We start from the raw sequence: 15820 nt of genomic DNA on the forward strand, positions 1-15820 counted from the left end.
TTCTCGGCGGAGGGTGTGAGAAGCCGGCTCCCTCTCCCCTCTCCTCCGCGCCGCAGCCGGCGGCCCCGCGGCTCCCCGCCCCCTCGCCCCGACCTCCCCGCTCTGCTCGCCACCCGGGACCGTCCGGGAAAGGGGTTCTGGCCCCTGCCGCCCCGGGCAGCCGCCCCGGCACCCCCAGAGGAGGGCGAGGAGGGGGCTGGGGGTGGGGGGACAGAGTAGAAGGAAAGAAAGCGGCGTGAGAGGAGGAAACAAGAAAACTTTCCACCCTGGATTCTCTACTTCTGATCCATGGACAGAGCCCAACTCAGCCAACTTACAGACAGGCCGTAAGCAGTAAGTACGGCGGCAGCTCCGGGAGCCGCTCGCTAGAGGCTTTCCCGCCGGCAGCCGGCTGCTCCGCGGCTGCACAGCTGTGGCCGGCGCGGGGGGGCCGTGCCAGCGGGGCCGCCCGTATCGGCAGCCTCTGCCCGGCGTCCCCCGGGGGCGGGTCGGGCTGGGGCCGGACCCGGGGCGCAGCACCTGGCTGCGGCGGGCGGGCTGGCTGGTGCCGGCCCGCCCGGCCCGATGGGGACCGGGGCGCAGCGCTGCCCGCCCACGGCAACTCGGGGCCGGGGCCGTCAGGGTCGAGCCGCTCGCCTTTAGCGGGGCCGGTTCCGGTGGCGGGAGCGGGGCAGGCGTCTCGCCCAGCCGGCGCTCGCCGGGATGAGCCGCCGGGGGGACGCGCGGCGCGGGCGCGGGTGGGCGAGCGATCGGGGCCCGTGCCGGGCGGTGGCTGAAGCGCCCCTTGTTTCTCTCGCCCTAGGTCCGTGCTCCTTCTACTGCGACCTGCCAGCGGGAGCCGCCTCTCCGAGCATGGAGCGGAGGAGTGAGAGCCCCTGCCTGCGGGACAGCCCCGACCGAGGCAGCGGCAGCCCCGATGTCAAAGGCCCCCCCCCCGGGAAGGTGGCCAGGCTGGAGCAGAACGGCAGCCCCATGGGCACCCGCGGGAGGCCCAACGGCGCTGTCACCAAGCCCGTGGGAGGTAACCGTGCGGCCGGCGGGCCCGGTTCGGCTCGGCCCGGCTCGGCGGCCCCGCTGGTCGGGGCGCGCAGAGCGGCGGGCCCGGGCTGGAGTTTGGCGGGCGGGCGGGCAGCGTGCGCGGAGGTGCGGGCAGGTTCGGGTGGCAGCCGGCGGGCTCCTGCCCGCTTTCCTGGAAAGCGTTCAGCTGCCTGGCCCCGCCGCGGTGCCAGCGGGCCGTGTCAGCGGCGCGCAGAGCCCGCTCGTGGGCAGGCCACCCCTAGGCCCGGCTGGGCGCCTCACGAAAGGCCAGGCCTCATCCTGCCGGAGGGGTAGCGGGCAGAGCCGGGACCAGCGCCCGACAGCCCGCAGGCATCCGGCCCCCTGCACGGCCGGTGGTCGCGGAGGGCACGGCGGGGGCCGGGACAGCGCCAGCAGAAGCGGGCATGGCCGGCGGGGTGGGTGCGGGCGACACGGGTTAGGTGTATGACAGTCACCCTCAGAGAACGGGGTTTCAGGGGTGGAAAAAATGGTAACGTTTCTGTTTGCATTTAGGGATTCCTTTTTCTTTTCTTTTTTTTTTTTTTTCTTTCTGTAAATACCATTTTGTAGGAGTTGTTGTAAAAGAGGACAGGGCAAAACGCGTGGAAGGTTCAGCTCTTTGAGCGCAGTTGTTGAGCGTTAGTTTTGCAGCATTCCTGCAATTCTCCCGGAAACTTTAACGGTCATACTTACTTACTTCGCTGTCTAGTTGCTGGTCAATTTTGTTTTTAGAGGCTGTTTAAGTGGCACGTGTGGCTGCTTTCTTTTTTTTTCCTTTTCTTCGAAGCAGCTAAACTTTCCAGTCACTTCTCCTAAACACTCTTGGTTTTTTCATCTCAACCCTGATGCTGTCGTGTTTAACACAGTGCAGCCTCGCGTTAGGAAAAATAAGTTTTAAAATCTTGGAATTAGCCAGATATTGTGAACAAAATAATGCAGGGCAGGCCCCAGGTTTTGTTTTATTTTTGTAAATATTTCTGTATTTGTGTCTTAAAATGTGCAGAGTGGTACACAAATGTAGTTGTTTATACACAAAGAGTTTGTGGAAATGACATTTCAATAGATACTTTGATATGGTCATCACATGACTCTATTGCATGAGGTTTATTTAGCGATTTTGCCATTAGATGCTTGTTTTAGACCTCTTTGGCTCAAAAGGCTTCCTAATTGCTGAAGTTTGCTAAGAGGCTGCAGATTTTATTTTATTTTAAAAACGTAGGATTCATTTATATACCTAATGAAGGGTAAGAGATCTCACCAGTTATGTTTCTTGGATGACTGTATGTCTGTTTTTTAAAGCTCTTCTCCGTGTTCTTCTAATGTATGGAAAAAGAAGAAACAGCTTTGCAGTGAAAGACTTATAGTACTATTCCACTTCCAAATTTTTTTGAGAAATAATTTGTTGAATAATTGTAAAAATTAACTTGTTAATCATATAAAAAGTAACATACGTAGTTCTGGATGCCTTTCTCGAGGCGGAGGCATTAGAGCTGCTTGATTTTAAAGAGCGTGCTAGAACTAAAATGCTACAGCTAAAATCTTTTTCCTCGGGGCATTTATAGAAATATACTTTAAATGGATGTTTTAAAATGTTTTGGAATATATATGTTGCTTTTTAATAAGCAGCTGGGCTAGCCAAGAGAAATTCAGCGGCTTTTATCGTTCTGTCGGTGGTTCAGCTTGAATCTGGCCTGTTAAGTTATGGAAGATTTCTTCCCCTGGAGACGAAGACTCGCATTTCTGAAAGCAAACTTTTAAGAGCTTACATTTTCATTCATTACTCTTCAGCTCATTTATAAAGTTGGTGTAGACTGGAGTGTAAAAGTGTGGGGGAATAGGAAATGCAGGAGTAATATTTTTTTTCCTTAGCTTGTGTTCTTTAAGCAGGCTCAGTCTCTTTGGTTTTAGACTGCTAGACATAATAAAGTTTGTTCATTACTCCTTATTGATACTGAAAGCAAGAAGAGAATTATTCTTGTCTGAATACTTACCTAGGTTCTGTAATACTCAATACTAAATTAGTTAAGGCAGATTTTTTTAATAAGATAATGGTGCTGCTTAAAATTGATTTCATTTTTTTTTTTCCTCCTGGAAATGCTCTCACGATAAATCAACGTAGCCAATTTCCAGATATTTTTTCCTCTGCTCTTTTTCAAGTTTGATCTTTTAGAACCTCTGTGACCAAGTGATTTTTTTCTGAATGCAGATTGCACTGTTTCGCGTATTTCTGGAAGTCTGTGTCTTTGCACTGATCGCTGCGGTGTTAGACGTTTTTTCACTTGAGTTGTGAAATGCAGCTGTAGACGTTTGCGGAAAGGCTTACTTTTAATATACTGGAAAATTAGTATAAAACTTCTCTGCAAATAAATTATAATAAAGACTCTTTTAGTATTGTTCCTAGTGTTTGATAAAAAGAACACTTTTAAAGTCGTGGTGAAATTACATCTATGGCTTCAGTATTCAGTCTTTCAGTTTATACTTATTTTTCAAGCTTTAAAAAGTGCTAATGTTTATTGAATATCAACATCTGGGGAAAAAAACTTGGAACACTTTATTGGAAACTAGAGACCATTTTAGTTTTGTTTTCATTTTAATTTTTATTCTATAAAGGCTATCTAAAGGTTTTGAAAGCAAGGACAAATGCTAGCAATTCTTTTTTTTAATCTCATTTTGGGCCTTAGATATGTAAATGTTGAAATTCCTTCCTACTTGTCAAGTGGCTTTTTGATGTAATAATATCTGTTTCTGAACTTAATCCCTGCTAACAGAGCAATAAGCTCTCAACTAACTGGTGCTATGATGAGACTGATGACCTTTGGTAACTAGTTTTATAGTCGTAGTGTTGGCTACAATTGTTTTTCCAGCGACTTCCCTGAGAAATAGAGAAATATTTTACTACTGTGGGCGTTTTTATCTTTCTCTCTAGGTTTACGAGTGAAAAAATGTTTTAAAATAAGCTTTTGTAGTGAAGACAGAAAATCACTTGTTCTCATGAGCAATTTTGCCTTATGACTCCCCTTTTTTTAATTCCTAACCTGAACGTACTTAATTCAAAGGGCCACTATAACAGCTATAATAAAGTAGTGAAGGCCACTAAAAAGATAAACGGGGTCTTAAAGGTTGTGTTTAATAGGGGATTTAAAAGTTTCGGTACTGTTTACAATGTTGTTAGCATCAGTCCAATGTGTTAGAGTCCAATTTTGGTTTGCCTGACTAACCCGGGGCTTTCTAAAATGTTTCATCAGTTATCAAACTGGGATGTTTTAAAACTTGTATGTAATAAAGCCTAAGTACTCGGATGTTCAGGAGAGGCAGGTTTTGTAAAGGTCCCTGGGGAAAAAAAAAAGGCTAATATTGCTTTAAAAAACATATGAAGCCTGGGAGAGAGTTTAGAGCAAGCAAGAGCACTGTGGTGTTGACAGCTTTATATCCCTGTTGGGTAACATTCACTTACGAGAATTGGCGTCTCCTCTCAGTTAGTAATTCACTCCATAAGGATAAAAAAAAAAAGGGATGATTAATGACTAGGAAACTTATATTTACAAAATTGTTGATTGCAATTCGTGAACCTGTTTGTGTATGAGTAGATATGCATATATATATGTATATATTGATTTTGAAGAGCATAGAAAATAAGCATCAAAAGCCTCTGAATGCAACTTAAAATGCCAATATGCAGAATGAGCTGTTTTGAAGTTTGGTTTTGCTGAAATGGAAACATAGAACCAAAATATGGCCAAGGGAACATGGTCAAATTTGGAGCAGGAAACGATTGGAAAAAATTTGCTGGTTAGATTAGTTTGATGCAGTCTGATAGTAATACATTCTTATTAATTTAACTGTTACAATTTATAGAATATTAATGGAGGAGAAAACTTTCACACAGCTCAAACTAAACTATATGATGGGGATGTTAATCAGTAGCTGTGGTTACCGTGCTCATACAGAGTTGGATGTACCAGAAATGTGGATGCAATGACTCTTCGGAGCTCTGCTGCTAATTGCTGTAAGCCCCGTAAAGTTCTGATGTATCACAATCCTGTCTGCTTAGATGTAGTTCAAAATCTGTTTTAATATATCGGAGGGTTGACAGAAATGCTGACCGAGGACGGTTGAAGAAATGCTTGTCAAAATCCGTTCTAAATATTTCCACAAAAATGTCATAGACTTTGTGCTGCCTCTTACGTCTTTTACAAGGGTTTAAAGTGCTTTACTGGAGAGAAAACCCACTTCTATGCAGACAGAGGAGTAGAGCGTGATCAAATTTGCTCCTCTGTTCTAAACAGTTAGTTAACGTTAAGCTCTAAATGGCATCCTGACTCGAGTAAGGAAGCATGTTTCACTTGTCCATGTGAACTGAGTGAGTGAAAGGTTAAGTTTTAGATAGTATTAGATGAAGAATATCTTCCTGCTGCCTCAAAGAGGTATGCAGCTCTTTGAAAGAATTAAACACATAGAGATGCAGAAGCATGAAAGCCGTTCATTCCTGTTAGTTCAGGAACCAGCAGTATGTGAATATATTTTATGGGTTTTCTGTTGCAGAATACTTGGGAAATGTTGCCTTGTACTTTGATATAATTCAGTAGTGTGTATGAGGAAATGGAAATTCTTGGATTTTACACATTTCTGATAGGTAATGAGGAAGAGACCTCTAATTTAACAGGAACAGTAAGAAAAGCAAGACAGTGATTTCTTATTCACGATCAATGGTTAAAAATGAGTTTCTGGTCTTTTTGCTGATTTCCACTCCCCACCCCCCTTTTCCAATCAGGTTATGTCATGTACGTAGAATAAACAGAGCAGTCACTCCTGGAGGGTCATGTAGTGTATCAGCCACATTTTTGCTGAGGTAGAAAAATAGTCTGTCTTTATGTGTTTTCAGTACTTGGTCTGTTATTAAAATAAAGACACAGTTGGTTAAAATATCCGTGCAATTGAACATACACATTAAACAGAAAATAAGGTATCCACCCATTCTGAGACCTAGGCATAATTTCATGTTTAGAGTAATTTTGGGACTCTTTAAGTTGCATCTGCAGAAAGCCACCAACAATTTTGAATTCAAGATTTAAGGTTAGCTGTAGTAAGATTCCGCCCCCCCCCCCCCCAGCAATTTTTGAGTGTTTGGAAGTCGTCTCCCTGCATCCTCCCCACCCAATACCCATGGCCGCATTAGTTAACTAGATGCTATTATTCTCATAATGAAACAAAGGAAGGAAAGAGAAACCAACATCTTTGGAAAAAGTCAGTGTTAATTCTGCCCCCCGCCCCCTTTATAGATTGGGTGCTGCCTTTTCTTAGTTTCACTGGGATAGAACAGAATATATTAACCGTCAATTATTTATAAGGTGATTGTTTGAAAACTCCTGTTAAGGTGATGCTGTCAGTGACTCCCCAGAATTGTTTTTATGCCTGAAGAAAATGGCAAAGTCATATTAAAAACCGTAAAGATTCTAGTGAGGAAACATATTTTCAAGAAATAAAACGGCAACATATTTTTCACTCAGAATTTAGATAAAGGATTTGGACATCGAAGGAGGAAAAACAGTATTAAACGTTTATTGTTATGAATAAACATTTAAAGGTGTGGTTTAAAGATTCCTTTCCTAAATACTTAATTTTTGGGACTGTTTATATTGTGTTTAAATTATTTTACTGTACTGAATATTTTATCTTGCTTTAAAAGTAGAAAAAAAAGTGGTGTAATGTAATTGTAATCAAGTCGTTATTTCAACAGACAGCTATGTCATATTTAATGTTTCTCATTTGTAGCACGGACTTTCAGGTGGTATCACTTACTTTAAAATACCTTTAAAAGTGTTTGAGTTTACTACTCTTCCTGGAGATGCTAGTCTGAATATTTATTTTTACAGTTTCTGTTATTGCTGTTCTCCTTCAAGCTGTCTGTGTGGAATGGGCAGGAAAAGGGCCAGAATGGTGATTTGGAGCTTAAGTAAAATACTTGGACCAGTAAGATTTTTGTCAGTTGCATTGACACAGAAGACGATATAGCATCTATGATGTTGTAAAAGGAAGACAGTTTTACTGCAGGCGTGTATTTATATTCGCCAAACAGCTGTGTGACCTGTTTAGGAAAATTCTTATTTTTATGATTGAGCAGTCCCCAACCTGCTTTTAAATCTTATTTTTAACCTTCCTAAAATAACTGAAAATCTGTAAAACTTAGGAAGATTTTATTTCGAATCCCAAATTGCAAGGCATAGATAAGTCAGGCCTTTAATTACCATCCCTCATAATTTAGTTAAATTAGTAACTACTGCTCTGTTTTAGGATTAAAGGCCCAGTTTTTCAAGGTGTAAAGTATTACGAAGTCCCTTTGAATTGATATGATGGGGGTTTGTTCAAGATAACCTGTGCCTGATTCAGACTCTGTAACTACTGAACAAGTGTGCTCTCCTTTTGAAACTCAGAGGGGTTTTGAAACCAGCCTGCTGTGTTGAACGAGGAACTGATGCCCTTTCGAGCGCTGAAAAAATTGTCGTGTAGTAATTGGTTCGTACTGTATGAAACGTCCCGGGTCAGGTGCGTTGGTCCCCGTGATGGCATGTGTCACTAATGCAGATGTAGGAAATCGTCACAACCGACAAAAGGCAGCTGAGTATTTGATGGCTTTTGAGAAATGTTTTCTAGCCTCTAGCCATACTAAAAAAAATTGCCCTCCAACAAGCTTTGCACTTGTTGCAGAACACTCATCAGCGACGTTTCTGCCGTGGGGTTACATACAAATCAGTTTACATCGATCGGTGGTATGAAAGACGGAAGATACGCTTTGCCGTTTAGTTCAAGGGGAATTGTTAGCTCCTCTAGCTGAGGTTCTTGTGGCCGTTCACAAGTGTTGACTGCTTTAATGTGTGATATGTTCTCAGCCAGCAAGTCATGTTGTCCATATTGTTGCAGTTCTATAGTTGGGATTTTTTTTTTCCAGAGTTCCTGCACTTTATAGAAAAAGCACGTACGGCAGCAGTTGTGTGTACTCTGTCCCTGACTTCATTTGCATTGATCCAAATATAAGTAAGGGCAAAATATTTCATATTTCCAATTTTATTTCCTTTATTTTAGAGGACTCTTTTAAAAGCATAAACTAGTATTTTAAGTTGTTTTTTCTTTCTGAATACCTGTACTTGCTCTGCTGGTATCCCCTGAAGATTTACAAATACACCAAGATGTCAGCATTTGTCTGTTAGCAATTTAAGGCTGCTGACATTGTGAAACCCTTGTAGACAATGTTTGAAAGGGTTTGTTTGTTTGTTTAAAAAGCGTAGTTCTTACTCTGATTTTTAAAGATGTGAAGATTGATGTTGCCGCTATCTGAGGACTTACGTAAAACCTCCTTTCGGGGGGCATTTCTACTTGGAATAAGGCTACACAAAGAGTTTAAAGGATTGCTTAAAAGATGAAGTGTGAGCCCTGCGTTGCTCGTGTGGTAAGCTGGATGCTACGGCAGAGATCTCATGTTTGAACACTAGATGTATTTTAAATTTCCTGGCAAATGCTGAATAATTATTGATGTTACATGCAGCGATGTTAGGAAAAAGAGAAGGTTGTCCTTATTTGTAGAGGCTGTATGAAGGGAACAGAAGGAACTTGAAGCAAAGAGACAGATAGCTCTAGATAAGAGTTTAAGCATGTGACTTGCTTACTAAGTAGCAAATTACCTAGCTAATAGTAAAAACTGTCAGTCATTTTCCTCTGACTGATGTCCTTGTGTCAGACAGATGTGCAGTATTAAACAGTCTGAGCACAAGTGCACCTTGTTAGTAGCAAAGTCAGCAAGGTAAAAAAGCTTAGAAAAAGACTAATAAAAATAACCTGTCAGACTGTATTTTATACGAAGCTGTGGCATCTCTTGAGGTAACCATACGCCCACTGCATTTTCAGAGTGCAGTAGAAATGTCACCTGCTTAAATATGCTCCCTCCATATTTGTTCCCCAAAGACACGCGCGGAGATGAAGACACTCTATTGACAGCAGATCTTTTCAAAAGTACAAAATCTGGCAAGAAATGTCACAAGGGGAGTTTCTTGCATCAGACCCCATGATTTGTATTGCTGCATGCAGCCACAAGGTTACTTTCTCTCTCTCTCTCTCCCCGATGTTCTGTTCTATTTGTATAATGTTGAGAAACGGCAGATTACTCTGTCTTTGCTTGTGCATTGCCGACACTTCACTCTCTAGAAGTTGCTGCCTTTGTCTGCATTTGGACAAAAACTTCAGATAAGTGAGGAGACTCACATAGAAGTATTTACCAACCTGGTAATCTAAACTCACAGAGAGTGTTTTGTCATAAATTTAGCTGACAGGCATATATTGGAAATGAAGCATGTAATTTTCAAAACTATAACCAGACTATTTTTTGAGAGTAATATAAATTCATATTTTGAGCATATTTTGGTTTATATGCATTTCCATTATTTATATATTAAAATTAGATGTGCACAATTTCCAGCCTTATTATTTTGAATGGTTATTAAGAAATGTAGTTATAAATTATGAGTTATACAGTACTTTGGAGTAAAAGGTGATTTTCATAATGTCTTTTCCCAACTTACAAATAACTTTTTTGCCATAATACAAACATACTAGCAGAGCAACATGATAGATGTCTCTTTAAGTATCGTAGTAAAAGAAAATGACTTGTATTCTGAGGCTGTGGATAGTTTATGTTGTTTTGGACCCATTTCCCGAGCAGTGATCGAAAACAGATTACAATAACAATTATACAGTCAGAAGATGCAATATCCATTTCTGTTTTAATTGAGTGAAAGAATAATAAAAACATCATTAAGAAAAATGAGGTGGACCTGTCATACACTCTACCAATTTTTAGACTTAGAGAAAACGCAGGGTAACAGAAGTGTGGGCTTTTTTTTTTTTTTTTTTTTCCTTTTTTTAAGTCGAGTATGTTGCTCAAGCTAGAAGTCTGGATGGTAGACTTCATATAGGCTCCTGTGAGCAAGTATGCAGTAAGTAGGCGTACTGCTTGACAGTAAAGCTCAAGTTAGGCATTATCTGAGTGTCTGGGTTTGGCGTAATAATGAATGTAATGTTTCTGTCATTGGTTCGAGCCTTCCTGATTATATTAATAGGATCACAATGTCATACTGACCTGCCAAATAGATGAGCTCAGAGAATGCCTTGGACAGGTAGAAAGTAGTTAAAAAAACCTTTTTTCTCCTTCAAAATAAAAAGGTGTGCTACTTTATGTTTTTTTTTTCCAGTTTTTTTTTCTCTTCAAATCTGTGGATTTGTATGCCGGTAAGAGTACTCTGTCTCTTAAGCCATTGCTACCTGGGACCGACTCATCCATGGCCCTTTAGCTACCTCACCATCTCAGTCTTCTGATTAAAACTCTACAGACAGAAAGGCCCTGTGCTGGGCAGCGCTGCAGCTGTGCTCCTCTTGAAAAGGGACCTCACTATAGTTGAAGGCCTGAGGCCAAGGGGAACCTGGCTCTCTATTTTGTCAGAAGCTGAGTCCTACAGCTGTAAGCAGAAGTACCGTACGTGGAAAGAGAGATCCTCTCTACGGTAGCTTTGACTCTGGTTGTATACCATACAGCTTTATAAATCAACATTTGGAATGGCATCCGAAAGTGAACCGGCAGCCAGTTCAGCCTTTGGAGAGCAGATGTAATCTGCTTTCTTTGGCTAACACCTCTCGGTGAGCACATGCATTTGCACTAGCAGAAGTATCTGATTCCTCAGTGTAGCTCCGTGTATGTCATGTTGTAGCAATTCAGCCTGTTGAGCCTCAAAAGCATGGATCGCTGACTCTTAACAGGTCAGCCTGTAGGTAGTCCTTTCCACGCTCTCCCCAGAATATCACTAACTGGATGAACAAAGTAAGTGTACTGTGTATACCTGAGAAAGAGGGTGACCTGCTACCTGTTCTTCCTCGACCTCATGACTTGTTTGATGAAGATGTAGTAGTTATTAAAAACTGTTAGATTAATGTGACCTGCTGTCTGATAGAAGTGAATGTTCCTGAAAGAGTAATATTTGAATGGATAGTCATCATCAAATGTGTGATCTCGTTTTTGTGAAAATGTGGAGTGCTTCCCCCACAGCTCTTGATCTTCTGTCATCGAAAAAGAAGGGATACGAGAGAATGCCACTCAGAAGTTCCTCTGTCTCTGCAGGGGCGTGGGGTGTGGAAGTAAAGGCCAAACCCCAGATGCCAGTTCCTGACCTGTAATGGGCTGTGGGTGCAGGCTGTCTGAAAACTCTCTGCATATTGACTGGTGAAAAGGGAGACAGAAGAGGAAGTTAGCTTCTTTCTGGAGGATGGAATGACAGAGTGGCTGCTACGCTTTTTGAGTTGTGGTTCTCTTCTCCGTTCGTTTTCCCAGTGGAGATCTGATGGAGATTTCTGTGGTCTCCTTATACCAGAAAAATACCATCTAGTAATGATGTTGCCGTAGCGGTAGTGGACCCCTTGCTGAAAGTGTAGCAGGATGAAGGACTGGGTCGGTAACCATTGAGTTTGATGACATTTATTCTCCGACAGTGTTTGATGTGACTTATCCTATTGCGTGTGTACTTGTAACTTTTGCCCATAACCAGTTCTGCCATATCTGTTGACATTGTCACTTAGAAATGAGGTTTTCTAGTGCTGCCGGTATCTAAAAGACAAGAGGGAAGGTGGCAACGATAAACAATTATGGATCCATTCAGCTTATCTTACAGCTGGAGCCTGCAGTTGAGCTTGAAGACAGAGATGTAAGTGCAGTAGTTACATTAGGTTCTCTGTTAGCTATTTCACTGGTAACATGAAGGAGGGGTGATATGATTTCTTCTTTTTCTTGCCAGGGGGTGGTTCACAGAGGAAGGGACACGAAGGAGAAAAGAGCTTGCTGGTGGGTCCCAGTGGAGATCCCAAAACAGGCCTGAGCATAGTATGCAGCTCTTCTCCAGAAATAAAACCTCAAACCAGCTACAAAAGCTTTTCTGTTACATTCCAGGCGGCTTATCCCAGTACCAGGAGACTAGTTAATAGACCTTCGTTAAAATGCTTTTGCTGGAAGATGGTTTTTTGCTTTAAAAATTACATAATATGGTGGCATCTGCTAGCACCACCAAAGTTAAGGGCTTATTAGTGGTTCCAGTTTTCAGGGTTTAAAAATGTTGGTCATTAAAATTAATTCTGGGTGGAACTTGGCATAGAAAGTCTTAGCCCCTTAGGCGAGTTTTGTATACGTGGTTGAGAGAAAAACAACAGAAAGCAGTCCCCCAAACCAAAATCCCCTCCCGAACCCTATACTTGTTTTAAAGTAATAGAAACCAAAACCTAAAACTTATAGGAAATTAATGGCTTAAGATGATTTTTTTAAAAAACGTCAGTTTAATTTAAAAGCGTTTCCTTCACTGGTTTTGAGTGAAATTAGTCTATTTTCCATTAGTTCATATTATAAAGTACTGCCGGGGGGTATTTTTTCTTCTTTTTTAACTGGGAAACAAGTTGAAACAGCTGAGCTGTTCTGTTTAGGAAAAATGTGGCCATAGTGTCTTCACCTTTGCCTTTTGATATGAATGTTTGGACTCCATGATCTTAAGGGTCTTTTCCAACCTAAGTGGTTCTGTGAGCCTATTCTATGAACTGGAAAGCCTGCGTGTGGTTCTGGCTGAGTGCGTGGCGCTGGTACCGCCGCAGGCACTCTGCACGTCTAGGGGTCTGGCTGGCAGGTGATGCTGAGCTTTCTGCTAGAGCAACAGGGAGAGCTGTTTGTGCTGCCTTCTGAGTCAGGCTCCCTCAGAACTGTATTTTGAGGTCTGGGTTGTCGTTGCTCTCCCTTATCACTCGTTTAGGTGGAGAGTTGAAAGTGCTTTATTCTCCTGATTAATTGCTTCTGCCTCCTGGCTGCCCTTGCACGTGGCTGTGTGTGGCTAACCTGGTGGCACAGAGCCCCCGTGGCTGCTCCCTCTCTTGCCCTCTGAACCCAGCCAGTGTGACAGATTCCAAGTCTGGGTTGAGTTAGTGCAACTAGTTTAGCAAAGGGGTTTAGTTACCAGAAGCAGCTGATCCACTTTGACTAATAAAAGGCTTCATCTGCCGTGAGTAACGCTTCTGTCCCAGACATGCAGCAGGAGAGGCTGCGCTAGAGGTAAATACTTCGTTTCCTCTCTGTTTCTTGTTTCTTGTTCATCTCAGCACAAGCTCTGAATACGACTTTTCTTTTAGACCCTTTTTTCGAGAAACTTAAGCATTATCAAATCAACTTACGAGTTTCATAATATGTTTCTGTGGTGGGATAGTGGCCTGGCATATTTCGTGTTAAACAGTAAAGCTGTTATTTCAGCTAGAAGGATTCTTTGGCTACTTAAGCTGTCAGAAGCAGGGGACGTCTACAGAGACGTTAGTGACTTCTTTATAAGATTTCCTGAGATCTGGGATAGTTGTGGTGCTTGGGAGACTGAAGCCACAGAAAGGACTGGAAGCTGAAGATGGATGTAAATAATATCTTGTGGTTTGCATTCACTGTTGGCTAAAATATAATATGCAAAAATGCATTTCCTGCCTACAGATTTATTGGATATGTAAAGCCAGAAAAAATAACTGAGGAGGAGGAGGACAAATATATTGTCCTTACTTTTACTTCCTCTGGCCCTCCTAAGAAGAAAAATTCTACAATATAATGTTATTTAATATGATTTTGTTTCTTTGGCAAACGTTGTATTAAAATAATCTGTGGACTGGGCTCTTCTTTACCAATTTGTGACAGGCTTATAAACCCACAAAGAGTAGGAGTTTAACAGCATCGCATTACGGGTTGTATGCAAGGTTAGATATCTCATGTTTTGTCTAGAACACATTGGAGAGCAGAGAATTAGCAGAAAGTAAGGTCCCTGTTTTTAAACAAAACCTTTTGTGGCAGTGAGGTGCTTGGCACTTTTGTTTTGCATAGGATTGTACAGTTGCAAAGATGCTGATACGGTCTCCCGTATTTGACATGGAGCTTTCCCGCTGGCCGCCTGTCACTGTGCATGCACAGCTTTCTTCACGTGGTTCCGAGTGGTTAGTGACAAACAACTGCAAAGTCATTCCTCCAGTCCCCATTAAAAAAGATTTACAGTGGAAGAATTCTCCGCCTCATAATGAGACTGTTGTAAGCTGGTGCTCGATACGTAAAAGGCTGAAACACAGTCCATTTACCCAAACCGAGCATTTATAGTAAATAAGTTAAGTGCCAACAGCTTATATTCTGTCTGATTTAATTATATTTTTAATTTATGGGGTAGCTTGAAAGTGAGCCTTAATGGACATGACTAACCCTGGCTGAAATGTTCAGCTCTGTCTCTTCCACCTTATCACTGAATTGCGCAGGCATGGGCTGAACCTGGGATCTGCTTCAAGCCTGATCCTTCTTGAGTGTGAGTAGTCATGTATGCGTGTTGTTGCGTATCGTATCTGCAGCCCTCAGTTGGACTCGGCAGGATTTTTGGGGGAAGATCTCGCGTCACCACCACCTACAGCTGCTCTGTGAATTAAATAAAAATGATGTTGAGAACAGAACAAACCCCCTCTTTTCTCAAATACTATGTAGTGTCCTTCCTCTTAGAAAAAAAAGGTTTGGAATGCAGTTTATCTTTTCTTGTTAAGAATTGATCTGCTCTCGTATGTGATCTTAAAGGTCTTTTCCAAACTAAATGATTCTGTGATTCTGTGTTTGTTCAGCTAGTTGAGTCGTGGATGGAAACCTGATTATTAGCGTACGCACTGGGTTTTCATTTCCAATGACTTTAAGATTTGCAGTTTACACCATTTTAATGAAGTGGCACACTGAAGCTTTGAAGCTTCACTCCCCCCCCCTTCTTTTTTTTTTCTTGGTGATGGCGTTAAGTTTTTCAGAATAGAAATTACGGATTTATGTTGCACTATGATGTGGGATGACCATCTTTGATGCAGAAATTCAGGTATTTCTGAACAACTGAAAGCTGTCAAACTTAATTGGTTTCTGCCTTTTCAATTAGAGCTGCAGGATGTGAGGAGGAGAACTGGCAAATCTCTCCTGTGCCACATGGATGCTGATTTCTGCCTTTTAAAACAGTTTTCTCAATTTAGGTTGATTTTTCAAATTTGTTTAAAAGAAAGGGAAAGAGAGTTAAATACCAAATCGGTGTATGTAAGGTCAGCTCTATTGCAGCGCAAAGAGAAATAAATAAATGGAGTGCTTTCCATTTACTGCCTTTGCTGGGTGAAGGGCTCTAACCTAAAGAAAAAACAGCAGATTAAGTTTAGGAAATGCTTGTAGTTTGGTTGTTTCCTGTAGTTATTGCCAGTTATGGAAGCATACTTTATTGTTAAATATATAGAATATTAATCTAGATAATTTTCTCAAGACCCATGCTTTGCTAATTGAGCTTCCTAGTCTCCGTCACAGGGTAAGGAGACACATAAAAGTCCAACTGAAGTTGCTTGTAATTCAGTGTTCTGAGGTGTGTGTGGGAATAAACATTTGTGGATTCTGCTCTTGCCATTACTAGATTTCCCGCCTCCTTCCGCTGTATTAGAAAGACGAGCTTAGAGAGGGACCCCCCCTTACAGTCTCTATTAGGGAAAACGTTTTCTGCATACAGTAAATGAAGAGTTTTCAGTACTTCATGAATTTTCAAATAAATGTTCTGGTTTCTGAACTCCCAATCATAGATATTTGCTTTGTCTTTGAGGGAGATCACTCTGCATGTGTGTCTGTGTGCTGTTTAAAAAACGAAACAAAAAAACCCCAAAAAACAACCAACAAACAAAACCTAAAAACCCAAAGCAC

General features: G+C 42.1%; 1 protein-coding gene across 2 annotated transcripts in view; it reads left to right on the forward strand.

Annotated features, from left to right (window-relative positions):
* The first annotated feature begins 247 nt into the window (after nt 1-247).
* The window catches only part of SATB2 (SATB homeobox 2), a 127784-nt gene continuing 112211 nt past the window's right edge, over nt 248-15820 (forward strand). The window contains exons 1-2 of one of the 2 annotated variants that reach the window (XM_086750980.1): nt 248-333; nt 803-1021. In XM_086750980.1, the coding sequence (XP_086607106.1) occupies nt 853-1021 (169 nt within the window). In that variant the 5' untranslated portion in view covers nt 248-333; nt 803-852. Of the gene's footprint in view, nt 334-564; nt 608-802; nt 1022-15820 lie in introns of those variants that run through there. The other variant, XM_086750979.1, reaches the window with a different exon arrangement.

This window comes from Chlamydotis macqueenii, chromosome 6 (assembly GCF_036417535.1).
Source record: "Chlamydotis macqueenii isolate bChlMac1 chromosome 6, bChlMac1.mat, whole genome shotgun sequence".
NCBI lineage: Eukaryota > Metazoa > Chordata > Aves > Otidiformes > Otididae > Chlamydotis > Chlamydotis macqueenii.